We start from the raw sequence: 16,604 nt of genomic DNA on the forward strand, positions 1-16,604 counted from the left end.
TATATAGCAGAATAGAAGCAGTTATTAAACCTGTGTGCACCGTCTCAATATAAAGCTACGGGAGATTATCAACTATTGTGAAATACAGCACCGGATTTAAATAAATATGGACCATACAAAAATGGTTTAGTACTTACGCTTTGAATTTAAATAAGAGGTGTCGAAATAATGAAGCCTGAAATGCGAGCATTTCAGGTGTACAACCCTGCCATTGATACGGTCCGTTTTCGATGGCTCAATGGCAACCTGTTTCGCCTACGGCCAAACGGGTTCAGGTAAAACCTACACAATGAGCGGACAAGGTCAGCTAAAGGGCCTGTACACGCTGGCTGCAAGCGACGTTTTCAGGATGCTTCAAACGTATGGCAGCGCATCATTTGAAATCCGCGTCAGCTTTTTCGAAATTTACGGCTCGAAGGTGAGAAGCTCTATCCTTGGACAAAAGTACGTTTCTACTTGGCAGGCAGAATTGATTGCCGCAGATTATTGACTACAATTATAGAGAATATAGTAGTAATAATGTCCAGAGAATTCTGACATATCATTGAAATGAGCAATCTAGTGACAACGGCAGTGATGGTCGTATCTGTACTATCATCACATATTAATAACTTACATCGTTCCATAGCACAAGTGGTAAGTAAAAGCTAAGTTAAGCCAAGAACAAACGTCGTACGTACAAATACGCAACTGCCGGCATGTCCGAGGTATTATTGCAATGGAACACGAGCAGCTCCACAAAGCCCGGGCTCTCATTTAGCTGTGTTTGCACTTTGGCTCGCAAACAATTCCCAAATTGTAGCCTCTACTAACGACCCTCTACACGCCTGTGAGTATGTAAACCTGCATCCGTGGGTATGGACAAATGTCAAACGTTTGTGACGTTATATAGAAGCAAGGGAAGACCGTATAATTGCAACAAAACACAATTGCTAAGATAATGAACTGCAGCCACAGTCAGCCATAGTTGCTTTACTATCCGGCCAGTCTATTCCGGGTTTGATCGCAAAAAGAAAAGCAAACACATCATATCCATACGCAGGATAAGGCAAAAATGCCGTGACAGTTTAAGCGGCCTCATTTTACATCTTTTAACATCAGTAATATAGTAAAATGTCATAAAAATAAAAATAGAGTGAGGACCTTCAAACTGCCGACAAATTTTTTCAAACGGTCAGGAATACAGTATGAGGTTCTTCACTCGCCCCATCCCGTATACAGCAACAGGGAGATCATAATGCCATTTGGCATTAATCAACAACAACAATAACAACAACAACAAAACGACACAAGACTAACGCTAGTCCGTCCAGAATCTCTCGTAACTTGCATTGTAATTAGCTGAATAACGCTGAAACTAACGTTTGTTTAGACATCCATAGGCGTTGCGTGGAATGATAATGCCTTTGTTCTATATGTTTCCGACAAATAACACGGCATTTGTATTTACGATGTCACGTTGCTAGTCAATGATTTGTTCTCCTTTTTTTAGTTTTTTTTAGAAACTATGTTGTAAATGTTAAAGTAAATCATCAGCTATATTGTAACGATGCTTGTTCTTATATGTTGCGAGTGTTTCCCTTTATTTTTTACACAATTGTTTCTGTTCTGGCCTACCAGTTTCCTGGTTTAAGACACCGAAGGCTCCGTAACTATTCGAACTTGGACCGGAATAACGAGCGAGTTGAAACCAATATCCTTGCTAAATCCAGGAAGGAACTGAAACGTGGTAATAAGATCTGGCGTTGTCATTAAGCAACTAGACGTGTGCGTTTTAGATTGTCATGCCAGCGGTCCATGACTTTCTTGAGCAACCGGACGTGCATGTTTTTGATTACCGTGTGAATGGTCTATTAGTCTTTCGAACCTGAGATACCGGTTTATATTAACTGCTTCATTTTCGGCGAGCGTTTCGTAGCAGCAAATGCCCCTGGTGTTATCTCACGTCCGAACCTATCTGACACTGCCCAACACTTAGTTTTCTCCAAAGCGGAGCTCCTTTCGCTTGGACCCACCCTTTTTGCAATGGAACTTGAACCACGCCTCGTTTATGGCAATTGTATGCTCCAAGCGGATTTTGGTTAGAAATAAAGGGTCTGCAAATTGCATATGAAATATAGCATATCTATTTCCAGCCGGCCTGAAGTTACAAGAAAATTTACTCCGTTTCTGTATTTAAGGACTTCGGTTATTAGCGCGTTACATGCCAGATGCTAGATTTTAGTCCACAGAGCTTTCAGGCGTAGAACTCTGCTTTCATAAAAAGCCTCTTCGATTGAGGCAATACGCTCTTGTCCTTCGGGTCCTGACACCGGATCAACTTTTGGCTGGTCTTCGACGCTCCAGTCTACATTGTTGAAGCGCTTACACTATTTAAATACTGTATTTTCAAAATAGGCCTCTGACGAATCTGCGCAGCACCGTAGTTTTTGAGGAAAAAACTTCGGTCAAACTGCTCACTGAACGTTGCCCTTCGAGGCTGAAAGATGTTTTTCCTTCTGAACTTTCCTGATTTCCTAGAGTAAGTTCAACCGGTTTTTATTCACACGTTTATGGAAAGCTGAAGTTTATATCAGCCAACATTCCTGCTAGTAGCATGTGGTTGAGAAGTTGTCCAATTTGAAGGTAACAGCCTATCATCATGTAACATTTAGAATAAGTAAGGAAATAACACATCAGCAAAACGTGTGTTGTAGCTTTTCCACTGAAGTGTACATTAAGCTCAACCAGAAAAGTGTTTTATAACAAACGTAATATGTCCTGTTGTACGGTAGAACCAGTCACAAACGGTCCTTTTGTAGGCCTTAAAACTTAATCCCTAAAGTCGGACAACAACCGGAATCGGTATAGATCACCCAATATTCAAAACTCGTTTGATACTAATTAACGGCTACCGATAGGTAAATCAGTATATCGTTACAGGTTCTTGACCTGCTGAACGATAAGAGCCCATTGAAAATTATGGAAGATAACCGACAGCGTGTCGTAGTCGTCGGATTAACCGAGGTGGAAGTTTCGGATGAAAGCGTCATGCTAGATCTCATCAACAAGGGTAACGTCGCTAGAACATCAGCAAACACAAAAGGCAACGAGAACTCATCAAGGTCGCATGCTGTTTTTCAGATTCTCTTATTTCGAGAGTAAGTATTGCGGTTCAGTCATTTTGAGATGATTATATCCCATGAATTTAGTTTTACGTATAGCTAAATCGCCTTGTTAATCCCTTACTGTATTTTCACCGCCGCTTTCCTTCCCATGTAAAGCTTTTTTCTTATCGTTATTAATTATTGTTATTATTAATTTATATGTACGGCACATTTTACAAGCAAGTTGGATAAACGTTCAAGTTGGATGATAGTCAAAAACAACTTTCCTCTGTGATTAGTATGATCGAAAAGTGGCATTGGGGCAGCTCACAAATCAACTCATACCCAGTTTCGCAAAGTTCTCTCCTTGCATAGATTGACACTTAAGATTTGTTTGGCCGACAAATAAAAACCACTCACAGTGCACCGGCAGTTCTCGTTGAACCACATATCACGCGCGTATCAACCGTTACCAATGCAGAGGAGTATTTATAGTAAAGTAAACAGCTATTATATAATGTTTGCTAATTACTGTACTTAGGAAGTTTACGGAAATCATCCTCGACTCCACCCCCCTCTCCCCCTCTATGTTACGACCGTTATGTCTGGTGTCGCCGCTAGGCAATTCATTGGATAGCTGCTGGCTCCCAGCTTGGAAGTCTGTCTATGTTCGGGTTCGAACCTAGGCCACAGCACGTCCCGAAGATCAGCGGACGAATACGTTACCCACTACTGGCGCATAGACGGCCGTGTAGTACTACGATGCGAGCTTTCCCGTTTGTCCCTAGACAATAACGTTTTGATTGTACCTCAGTAACTCAGTGAACGGCTACTTGCCATCGCCGCTGCTTGGCATTTAAACTGATGTCACTGACACAAAACATACGAAGTCCTCGACAGGGAACTGCGAAACTCGTTATTAATGAATTTTCGCAGGCCTGAAGAAACTGAGTTACACGAGAGAGAATTCTACTAACTCCTGTTGCATTTGAGGTTTCCACATAAGGTACGGCTGCTGTCTTCATCACCCTTAGCTGTCCAGCAAGTCATATATATATATATATATATATATGCTCACAGCCCTATATCGACCCACGTTTGCTTTGACCTCTGTGGTAGAATTTTCACGGTTCGACTAGTCTGTTTCGCCCGACCAGCTTAGGACACCGCAGGCCTACTCAGGTGTGGGCGAAGTGGAGTCTGTGGACTGTATTAAATAGTTAAAAGTAGCTTCTAACCGTGCCAGAAGGGATGTGCCGTACGATAGACAGTAAGATTTGGAGAAATTAGTCTGGAGGCTGGACCAGACATGGCCAACAAGTTCGACCAGTTTTTATCGTATTGCAAAAGTCCAGGACGGAGTCGCCGTAATGAAGAAGCGGTCACGGGCATTGCTGTTGTCTCGCGGCGGTCACTGGTGACGTCAACATCAGTGGCTGCCGATGCTGTAACGGCGGGAGTACTCGATGAATACAACCGGAAAGCTAAAACGAGCCTCTGGTTATTTTTCCTTCCGATCGATGCTAGTCCGTAGCATTCTATCAGCCTTTGTTTTCAGCTTGATTCCTATTCATTGTACGGTTGAACATACTCGTATCCGGTGCGAACGTAAGTGCATTAAAATCTCTCTTTTTCAATAGATCGCAGGAGTTGGTAGAATCGAATAGACGGTGGCTGGGAAAAAATCGCCGAACTAGGACTGTGGTCGGTCGTCGTAAACTACATACTTTTTAGTGAACAGGGTGCTTTGTTCTACACAGACTGCAGACGTAAGAACTAGGCTACCTTTTCCATTCCTATACGAATTGGAATTTGTTCCTGGTCTCGATGCACTGTGCGTGGGTGGAGCTGAGACCGCAGCTTGCCAGCCTCGTCAACCCAATGTTTGAAACAGGGTGAAAGAAACAGGGATACCAGGTTTGGCAGATATAACGTTCACTAGTGTAACACCACGAAAGGCTGCATATGCTGGCATTGACGTTGGGTCAATCTGTACTTGAGTAACCTTTGATAAGCTGACACTAATACGAAGCCCACAATTCTGTGCACCCTTACGTATGTCTAGCTAGATAGCTCCTCCAGAAGAAATTGTGACTGCTGATAGTAGAGCTCCTCGTTTTAAAAAGATTCATTTATTTTGCTATCCCCCAGCTTTAAGTCTAAAACACCTCTCGAGCACCTAAGTTTGATGAGTAGACATTAGCAAGTATATTGATGGTTCGTTAAATTCAGTCCTTTGGGCGGTTCATACACACTTACTAATTACTTGTTTCCGGTGTCGAGAAAAATGTAACATGGTCAAATCCTTATAAGGCATATGGTTTGAAATACTGAACGGTTTATACCCTTGTAACGTCGTTGTTCAGCTTCCTCGTTACCGTCCTTTATGGGACGCCGCGCCTGCGTGCAGTTGTTGGAAAAATTTTAGGTTCATTTATCCGATCTTCATTGCGCGTCTATCGTATTTCTGAGTGGCTAGACAAACACGTTTTAGCGAAATTCTAATTTACTTTCCATTATTACCAGTATTTAGTTAATACAACTGTATTGATGTTGTGATAGTAGCTTTCTGAATTCTGTTACTGCTAGGGCAAAAACATGTGGTCATTTTCATCGACAGCCAAGATGTCGTGTTTAGTTAGGTAATAAGTTAACGAGTGTCCAAATTTAGTAGGTCATTAAATCGAATACAATGAATGGGCGAATCCTGCGACCCCCCTTCGAGAATCAACCCGCGACGTCCTCAAAGACAAAATCCTTTTACATATATGCCCGTCTTCTCAAAAGAAAAGGTCTTCACTAAGCTCCAGGGGTCAATGGCCCGTAGCACAAGCACTGAATGAAGTCTGATCCTTTTCATGTTTATAATGAAGATAGTCTTGATTGTGGTCAAAGGGACATATTGGCTATGTACTTTGTGCAACAAATCGCTTTGGATTAAGCAGTCAGATTGTTGTCGTGCAACGGCTGAAATTATTGACTGATTTGTGACGAAAGGCCAAACTGATCATTGAACGTTGGGCGTGATCGTGGCCGGCACGCCAGTTGCACTAGACGCGTATCAGACTGCAGAGGAAGTCGTGCTCGAGTATATGATAGTTATCTACGAGACAGCAAGGTAAACGAAAGTGTGCCAGATATGGTTTCCGTTTAGCCTTGATACTAATCTTGGGCAAATTTTAGAAAAATATTTGTCCAAATCCGAAATTTGAAACAAACCTTTTATACATGATACATAAAAGTACGTATTTGCCATCGAAGAATATATGCCAATTTAAAGTTGAACTAGATCTAAATACTTTTAGTTGAATGCACCAGATAGAGATTATATTAGCCGCTCGCTATGCGAACAGCGTAAGGACTAAGCGTAAACGGGCGCAGGGAATAGTCTTAACACATCGTCGAAACCTAAATTAGAATTTTCAGCTCTATTAGGTTCACGGCTGTCCTGATAAAGTTTTGCCATCGTCTCAGGCAAAGGTAATTCCTAGAAGACGTTCTCGTTTCCCCTCCCGGCCGAACATCGCAGTGGATGTTGCTGGCTACATTCCACGAACTTTTTGCTACAACGGCTGCTGGCTTCTAACGTCAAGTTGCTTTGCTGTCTGGTCTCTACTACCTGGGGAATAATCGAAGAAGCACGAAGCTTCAACAAATAGATACGGAGAAACGCAGACGGGGCCTTAAATAGGCGACACGATAGTTATGTTGTGCTATTTAAGAGCCCGGCATGTTATGAAATGACTGTTGTTGGTAAAAGAAAAGCTCGAAAATGTTATTGCCATGTGACAGCCAAACGTATCGAATAAATACAGATTTAGGATATTAGGATTTAGCAGCACAGCTAGGTATGTATATTCAAAAGCGAGCAGCTATATATTTTCAGAAAATGGCAAGCTTTGAAATAGTTAAAATTTCAAAACTTTGACGAAAGTTTGAAGTCCTCTAAATCAGCTTTTCCAAACCTGTTTCCAAAGTTCGTGTTAGTATACATTGATATATTCACTCGCAGGACCTATGATTGCGTATGAAGCCGCGTCGCATTAAGCAGACGCTAGCCTAGATACAGATTCAGCTTTACTCGCTTTATTTCATCACTGCGCACGTCGCGCAAAGGAAATCATGATAGCTGACCTAAACAGAGTTCGTTATGTGGTAAACCTACTCAAAGCCTGTCTTCACTGAAACGCGCTCACTTTGGGAGCCTTGGCGTTAAACGTTACTACGCTCTACGCTCTTGATTAGAGTAGAATTCCATTAGTTTAATGTTAATTCTTTGTCATATGACACAATACGAGGATAACAATGAATTTTCACTGAATTTTTGTTGACATATTTGTTTGATCCTATACATATAGATCCTCACTTCATGGAAAACTATCTCTAGTTGACCTGGCCGGCAATGAAAGAGGTTCAGATACGATTATCTCCAATCGACAAACGCAACTTGAAGGGGCCGAAATCAACAAAAGTCTACTTGCGCTGAAGGAATGCATTAGGGCTTTTGGTAAACCCGGGGCCCATCTTCCGTTCCGGGCATCAAAACTTACGCAGATACTAAAGGATTCATTCACTGGAAAGCGCAGTCGGACATGCATGGTAAGTTACCTGACTGGTATCCTTTGTGACTTTTTTGTGACTTGTACTGGATCTCACTAACTTAACGTGACGTTTTAACGACACTATAATAAGCGGCATGACTAAACCGAGAATACATGGCCGCAGCAATAGAAAATATATACCTGCCAATGCTAGACATCTCATGGTGCCGCAAATTTTGCCTTTTCGGGCGTACTTTGCCTTTGATTGCCGAAATCAACTATCCGCTTAATACGATTTATCTACTTAGCAGATCTAATTTTCGTCTGCTTCCGGGCACGTTTGTAGCAACCTCTGGACAAAACCTACGGTTTAAGCCTGATCGTCTTCCTATTTCTTTATTTATACATTGAAAAATGTCATGGTATGAATAATGATTCATATTAAAGCAAGTATCATAAGAATAGGGAAATTGTGCCCTGAATGGCCTAACTTAGTCTGGGTTTTGAGGTTTCGGCATTCAAAAATATCGCCGCAGTTACCTTATCCTGCATAGTCTGTGCAAAAACTTTTTGATGGTCATTTTCTTATTAACTGTGCAATAGTGTTCCAACTGTAATCCATGTCTGCAGAGATGCCAGCATTTTATTGGGTTAACGCTTCACGTATTGCTCGACGTTTGATCTCAGCTTTGCTAAATAACGTTGTGTCAAGAGTTCAGGCCCAACCTTCCTGCTACCTTTAAAGGTGCGCTCACAAATAAAGTACAATACATGCCCGTACAATGTGTCAGTAAATCCAGACGCAACAGTGCCAGATCGCTCATGATGTCATTTTCAGAATATTGAGATCTTCATACGTTTTTATCGTAGTAGGCGCATAGGATGCTGCAGCAGTATTGATGGCTTGCAGTGTTAGCTTGAGTAGTAACGTATTTGTGTGCTGGCCCTGGTTCGAAGGCGGGCATAGACAAAGGTCACCTTGTGTACGGGCCAAGCCGTCTGATAGAGTTTCAACTGAACATAAAATTCGAAACATTTAGCATTCCTTATGAAAACCGGTTTGCGACTTCTATCCAATGCCGTACTCAGTTGGTAGGCATGTTATGATCTAAGTCTAGCAGATACAAAACGTGAAGACTCGACTTTGACGTGCGATATAGTGTCATTGAGGTACGGCCTGCTAGCACCCTGTCGAGGCTCATGAAGGAGGTTGACTCGTTCAGCAGGTTTAGCCTGCAAAGGCGACATCACACAAGCGAATACAGGTCGTCTTTGTGTAAAAAATCAACTCTTACGTAAAATGGAACAGCATTAATAATTGATAAAGTGACAAAGTAGCCTCATCAGCGATAAACATCCGCGAATTGCAAACGTATTTATTAAACGTAAACGATGGCTTATTTTAGGACACGTGTCGTGGAAAGCCCTATTTCCGATATGTGATTCTGTGCAACTTAACTGATTAAGGCAGGTTCATTTGCCTCGATGACATCCGAAGAGTCTCTCTGTAGAGTGGTCAAAGTCTCGCGAGTGCCCCGAGCCTTCGTCATGCCCAGTCCCGAAGTTCTATAAGGATGGCCATTTTGATTTAGCTATTAGTGCGCATGATGGTAAATCGTTCATGGAATTTGGAAAGTCTAACACTTTGTTACATCCTGCCTCGCACCGTTACAAGTCTGGCTGGATCGCGGATATGATAAATACGAGCAAACCGTGTCAATTGCCGTACGCGCACGATAATCTGGTTGTATTCCTGTGTAACCTGAACGGTCATCACGCAACTGGCTTCAACTTGTACCAGATCCAGATTTGTAAAAATGTTATCGTATCTAAATATGTCAATGGCGACGGAGAATACTTGCAGAATACAGGAAAACAATCGAATCCATATTGTACAAAAAAGCTTCTAAGAACATGGCCCTGGAGTCAACAATGAGTCTCACTATTCGGGACCGCAAAGCATGGTCTATACACATATATGAATCCAAAGGAACTCAACTTATTCTAAAAGAATCCAATAGTGCCTGCTACTAGATATGTCTCTATATATATATATATATATATATATATATATATATGTGGAAATCATACCAATCTATTCAGAGTCGAAAAGAACTAGTCCCCGCTGAGGTTTGTCAGTAGCATATAGACATTAGTGGTAGGTTGCCTTAGCAGTTATTTAAATCTCAATACTAGTTAAATTCCTTTTTCATTTAGTGGTTTAGTTTTCTATTACTATTTTGTAATCAATGTTTTTTTTTCTCGATAGACAAAAACCGCGAGACCTATTAATCAGCTGGTGAGCGAAGCAGGAAAAACAGCTTTACAGTAGCCGCGTTCTCAGCCAACATCTGGATATGAGATGCAACGCCGCACTGATCGTTTGCGTGACAATTGTTTGTAAATCTGAAACTAGTCTAGAAACGCAAAACTGATTATCTGAAAGAAGAAAAAGCACTGGTTTTCATTCCGTTTGCAGTTGGATGCCATATCCTCTTATTAGCTTAGGCAGTGCTTCACGCTTTACTGCACTGCGTAAAGCAGTTTTGGCACCCTATCCTCCGCACACGCTAACTATAGGAGAATCTATCATCGATTTTCAGCTCTAGTTCCGGGAGATCTACTGGCACAATCCATTTTGTCTCACGCGCGTTGCGCTTTATCTGTCAGCCTGCCCATGCTTTTTTCTCCGTACTTGTTCTGTCCTCTGGCACGGCCTTGACGTTTACGGTCACGAAGAAGCGGATGATATTCATCACATTCTAGGACATTCGAACAGACGCCTGCATTAGTGGTTTTCCACAGCTTTGGCACTTTTCCCCTTCGTATTTTGTGGCGTGACTGCTTAGCATACGCGACGAACTGGGTCAATGGCGAATTTGCAATTCTGTCTTCGGGCGCTGCTGGATCCGCCGCCGCTACTGGTTCTGGGCGCAGAAGAGATCTACGTCGTCGTTGTCGTCGCCACTCTGATTTGGTTTTTCCAAGATACCCAGCCCTTTAACTTGCGATCCAGCTCCGAGGTCTCTGTCGGATATGATATGTTTCGAGGCCTACAGCAAAGGGAAAAGGATCTAGCAAAAGACCGTTAGCGATGTCTACTCTACCATAGATCTCATAGGCGTTGAAATGAGGGCACGCATAGTACTATCTCAACATTCCTATAGCCTTTGTCGTCTGATAGATTTTGCACTTCTGCTTTTCAAGCGAGAAACGGCGTGCTCCCTATTGAAGTGGAAGATTTTTTACATAGGTTTAACCAGAAAAAGCGATCTGTTAAAGCGCATGCAAGCGAGCTTCATCCAGCTGAACGTCATTGTTATTATCTCATAAAAAAAAACAGAGGATGTTGATGACTGGTGTGCGAACGTTCAATATTTAATGTTTAGCCATTGTACAATATAAGTGGCATAACTGCTAAAACTGAGCTCCACTTGATATCATCTTGCCAGTTTAGGAACTTGTACTTGACACTAGTGAGCTGTAGTTTAGTTCGAGTGAAGCGTAAGTTGAACTTTTGAACTCGTTCCTTTATTTTACTCGTTTTTACTAGAATGGAACCTGTCTCCCTATTAATCCTTGATCCCTATTCGAAATTTGTTCTAAACAAGAAATGCTTGTTAGTTATGGCCGCGTAGACGAGTCCATTTATTCCCATTGGGTATTATGTTCGTTATGAAATCTATAAAACCATTGACGCTTCCCCTCGAAAAGAAAAACTCTTTGCAAATCATGGATAGAATAATGTGATTTTCATGACCAGTCATGATAGCCTGAGGTGAAGTTTAACGAAAAGGCGACGAACTATAATTCAATCAAGCGTACCTGACTGCCATCTAGCCCTCAACGGGAACTATCTTTGATTAAAATTAGACTGACTGGATAACTTCGCACAACATTTCCAATTTTACTATGCCATTCGATCATCTTTACGCAAACATCCCTGACGGTCTGTACTTCTGCCTGCCAGTAGTGAGTGCGTGACCTTCAGTCAACAGATATATTCCCATTTAACGGAGAGTTCTTGCTAAATCAGTCTGTTGTGCCATTGCAGACTGCTTTCTCTGTTGTATAGATTTACAAGATTTATCAGAATCGCTTCATGTAGTAGAGAGTTTGTTCCAGGCGAATTAAACCTGGGTTTACCAAAGTTACCACACCATACAGGATAGGCATTGCTCATCTAGTTGCGAACGCTAAAATTCAACCTTATGACGCGATGCACCGAGGAACGCATAGAAACAAATGATGACATATGCATCATCCAGCCTTACCCTGTAACCCTATCTTAACTATATGGCAAATAAAAGCGTAATAGGCTTTGTCAAAAGATGTTTAGCTTTTTTTTTTTTTTTTTTTTTGGAGGTTGAGGGCAAATGCATTATGCAGACCGGGCATAGGCAGGGCAAGTCTGCTCTAAGTCCGGTACTGTGGGACTCTCATCCACTAAACCCTGGACCCCTTTATCCGCTTGGGCCATGGCTCGGTATATTTTTGATATTACTTCGAAAAAAGATGTTTAGCTTGCCCGTCAAGAAGTGTTTAAAAATAGTATTTACTTTTCCGTGACGTAACCGGGTGCTAACCATGATAATGTTTATCGTAGAAAAGCTGTCGCGGTTATTATTATCTATCCATCTATCTATCTATATATATATATATATATATAAACGGGACATCTTCTTGCATATAGTTCCATCCTAGGTAGCACCTACGATCCGTTTATTTTCTTTGCTCCTTTGAGCTAAGCTGCGGATCGCTACCTTGTATTCGATAATTCCTGGCCGATATATTAGAAATTACTATTTGAAAGAGCGGCGGCCTCCTTGTCCTTCTGCTTCGACCTGCAGACCGACAAAGGTACGTGCGATTTCGCGTGTGATTCACATCTGTGTCGGTATAATGATACTTCGCGAAAACTCCTGTTGGCCAAGCTCGCAATCTGAGCGAACTGATGCAATATTATCCGATATCCTAGCAACAGCCAGCAACGCCGAACTCACTTGTTCCCATTCTCTGACGATGTTACGAGAAAATCTTTGTCAAGCCAAGAACCCTCATTGTCGACCTTCTGGTGTCCGTCGTACGCCTGATGAAGCACATGGATTGTCGTTAACTTCCCTCAGATGGGAGAAGTTAGCAATCAGATGGAATCAGTCCACACTTGTACTCCCGAGTCGGCCTCATCGATCCAAAGGAGAAACGGCGGGGGTGCAGACTGAACCCTGCTACGGTATGGCTCATGCGAATAGATAGAGAACTCTTGCTAGAATAAGAACGCAATATAGCATTACGAGGCACTGGCTGTACCGAGCTACAGATTGGAACTACTCGTAACGCTTTGTGGCAAGCTAAATTTCAAGTGAGAGTACGGCTAATGAATAGTCCGCAAGCGATTAAACATGATGTGTGTTAATTACGTTTCTTCGGTATAAGAGAGCGTAAACCGGACAAGTTGTTCGATATAAACTGGCGCTTGGGGTCGATTGGTTCAGTTTACAGATCAGTTATTAGAGGGGAACACCGTTTCAATATCTGATAATGTTGTACCGATCATAGCTATCTTTTTCTAAAGGAAACTATTTTTCAAACGTTCTACTGTTACCTAGATCATATATTTGTCCACCCTAGTTTATTTTTACTTTATAATTTATCGGTTAATACTACAAGCTCGTTCAAGATTTTATTTGATTGTTGAAACGTAACTTATAGCTAATGGCGACGACATTCGTCGTTAGCTTTGATATACCTACTAATTCGGTCACTGGAATGTCAAAATCAAGCAATATATATATATAAACTAGAAGGGAGCTCAAAGGAAATGAGTGAATGAATCATTGGGATAGTCAAGACTGATTTTGGCATTGACTAGGTCGAGGAGGACAGAAGTTGGCAGTTGCTATGGACTGTTGTCCTAACCTGAAAGCTGTTGTACATGTATGTGTTGAACAGAGATTCGTGCGTTAGGCAGGCATTGAATAGTGGTCTAGTTGTGCAGACGCCTTAGGCGCATGTCGTTCACAGGCCATCGTTGAACCTACTTCCGTTTTAGGTGGAAGAGCGTTTCATTTACGTGATAATATAGAAAACATAGCATAAGCGTATATATATATATATATATATACTGAAAAGGTCGCACTACAGACAAATATCTTAAAGATTTTCGTGTGACTTCACTAAGTCCAAACACCGAGTTTCTCATCTAAATAGCAATAAATCGCGAATAGATAAGTTATACCAGAAGTTGAATAGGCTCACAGTATGTTATTAAGTGAGCACCGTAGAATACGCTTGTCATGTTAAATATTAAGTCTTTCGAAATTCTGAAGTTCCACATTTGTTGAATTCGAAACTTCTACGATCGTCGAGTGAATGGACAGAAGGACCAGATGTTAATAGTAAATTATGTGCTACCCGATTCTGTGTGAGATTACGTAATTAGACCAAGTGGAAGATGGCACCCAAAGCATAGCGCCTTGAAAACTTTCTTCAGGATCCTTTAAAGCACTGAGTAACCCATTGTCAAATTGGTGGTTTACTAACATTATTTTTACACTTTATTGTTAAATAATTGTGGCGACCAACAAAAACTTCGTGAATCTTTCTCGGCCTAAGATTAGATTTCCCATGAGCTACGCTTTTGACAGCTTTCCAACGAAATATTTGCCTTCAACGTTCTGCAACGTCTTCCTTGCAAAGATGCGCTGTCTCGGTACCTGACAATCAAGGCTCATAACACACGAAGTGCCTTAGTTCGTTATTGTTGTAGACTAGCAAATATAGGGCAGGCGAAGGTTGTAAATTTCGCTTGATCGAGCGAACCTTTTTCTACAGTTCCTGGTATTCAGCAAATCTTTCCGTTGCAGGAAACAAAATTGCACGGGACTGAAGTAGCCTGCTTTCAAAAACGGATATGTATACACCCATAATTTAAGTTAGGTGAAGAAACGTCACTAATATATTTCTTCGCGGAATACCATTTTACTCAGTGTTATATATTGCAGCTTACTTTTTAACAAACCTGACATAGGGTTTTACTACAGGAAGAAAGAAAATAGACCTTAGTATCGGTTCATGATTCAAGAGTAGACAAAATATATGGGCTGAATTAGGCTCAATAATGAACGTCACACATTTAACTATGAAGGTATAGTTTTTAGTTGTTCCTGGCGCGTCATCCTATATCATAACGTTATCTAGTAAGCTTGGTGGTGGTTGGAGACATCAAGCAATCTCGATACATAGCTATGTACGCGCCGTGCGTAGAACCAACAGGGATTTGTAGCACCAGAAAAGCGCTTGAAGTCGGAAACGTAAAGACGTTTGATCATCACATAGACTCTGAAGCACTTTCACAATCGTGTAAAAGAAGACCGTGCATCGCTAGCTAGCTAGCCATCTAAGCGTCCTAATACTTTTGCTGTTCCTAATCCGGGAAACTGGAATAGCGGCTTTTTGAATACTTTGGACGTCAAAAGGGAATGACGCGGCGAGAAACGGATAGATTTATGAAACTAATGGATACGTCTATTTCACTCCCTATCACTTCCTGCTTCCCGCTACAAATGCGCAACGCCATAGAGTCGATGGGAACATTGAGGTCGTGGAACACATAAATGAATGTTCTCGCAATCATATACGGAGCAGCGCTACATCAACTGAACAGGACACGTTGCGCCTTTTTTTGCGCCACTGGAATAGCGGCTTGTAATGTTGTATTTGACACATAAATGTGTATAGTATGATTGGAAATTTCAATTCAAAAAGGGTAAATCATAATTATATACGCGACGATATAATTAAAGACATAGTCTTTTTGCGACATGTGGATAGATGTTCCATAAATAACTACTGTGGATTAAACGATTGTTGATGCAGCCAGTGCTATTGACCTGATAACAGGCCAGCGTTCGAGCCTACAGCATCAACCGTTTCTTTGCCATTTTTTTTTTTTTTTTTTTGTTATTACACTGTATTTCGTTCACGCTTGATTTTCCTGGTTAGCCATATTTTAATTTGCGAATAGCATTTTAAGCACGGCTTGATTAAATTAGAATTTTGCTTTCAGATTGCCATGATTTCGCCCGGTCAAAATTTTTGCGAGAACACATTAAATACGTTACGCTATGCTAACCGAGTAAAGGAGCTCAAACATTCAACTGATGGCAGTGCCCATACCGATGGGCATATTGTAAACGATAAACTTATACAGAATCCACCGTATACGGTACGTTGTAATGCCCGAAAAGCTTTAAGAATTGTAGGCTAGGCGCTCAAGGTTTTTCTATCACGGATTTGGGCTTTGCTATAAGGCTCAACACTTAAGATCATTGTTAGGTTTATTGAATAATCGCGATTTATTTTGCGATGCTCGGAAATGTTCACGGCCTTACAGACTGATTCTTCTCATGTCTAAACATTCGCACACCATTATGGTTTTCTTGGCCAGAGCTTTAATCGTTCAAGACACTGCATCGACAAATATATAATTTTTCTGTCATAACCCTTTTTAAGAGCGGAAATTTGTTTGGCTAAACCCCGGAGGCTAATATCTAGGTGTTTCCCGGGATTTCTCTATGCAAGTATGCCTTGGCAAAAAGCAAAGTTTTTAATCTAGGCCTTGCTGGTGTTCATTTGGTCCTGTCCAGCAGGTAAGGTCTCTTTCACTGTTACCGAATGGATCTCTACTGTTGGCAGCATTCTACAAACGATATGCCCCTGTCGTAGAAGCCCTGCAAAAGATTGAAAGACTGAAGGCCGTTGACAATACTTCTGCGGATGAGGCACGACGAGCGATAAGGCGGCTGTTGAAACTGAATCAAATGGCGCTCAATCATACGCTAGGTGAGCTTAAAGAAATTAACACGGGTCTCAATCGTTGAGGCAGTAGCATATCACGGACTGACGTTTCTACGTATGTTGGTAATAAAGCGTTACCCCCGTTACACAAGGAAAAAAGGAATCAAATTTTCGACAA

General features: G+C 41.5%; 1 protein-coding gene across 6 annotated transcripts in view; it reads left to right on the top strand.

The window, feature by feature from the left end:
• Positions 1 to 16,604, top strand: part of LOC111248976 (kinesin-like protein Klp10A) — a 37,302-nt gene that overhangs the window by 19,899 nt on the left and 799 nt on the right. For 5 of the 6 annotated variants that reach the window (XM_086987069.1, XM_086987068.1, XM_086987071.1 and 2 more), the window contains 5 exons: positions 196 to 418; positions 2,923 to 3,140; positions 7,445 to 7,685; positions 15,696 to 15,854; positions 16,276 to 16,471. In XM_086987069.1, the coding sequence (XP_086843195.1) occupies positions 196 to 418; positions 2,923 to 3,140; positions 7,445 to 7,685; positions 15,696 to 15,854; positions 16,276 to 16,471 (1,037 nt within the window). The remainder of the gene's footprint in view (positions 1 to 195; positions 419 to 2,922; positions 3,141 to 7,444; positions 7,686 to 15,695; positions 15,855 to 16,275; positions 16,472 to 16,604) is intronic. The other variant, XM_086987070.1, reaches the window with a different exon arrangement.

This window comes from Varroa destructor, unplaced genomic scaffold, assembly GCF_002443255.2.
Source record: "Varroa destructor unplaced genomic scaffold, Vdes_3.0 BEIS01000004.1, whole genome shotgun sequence".
In the NCBI taxonomy this organism is placed as follows: Eukaryota; Metazoa; Arthropoda; class Arachnida; order Mesostigmata; family Varroidae; genus Varroa; species Varroa destructor.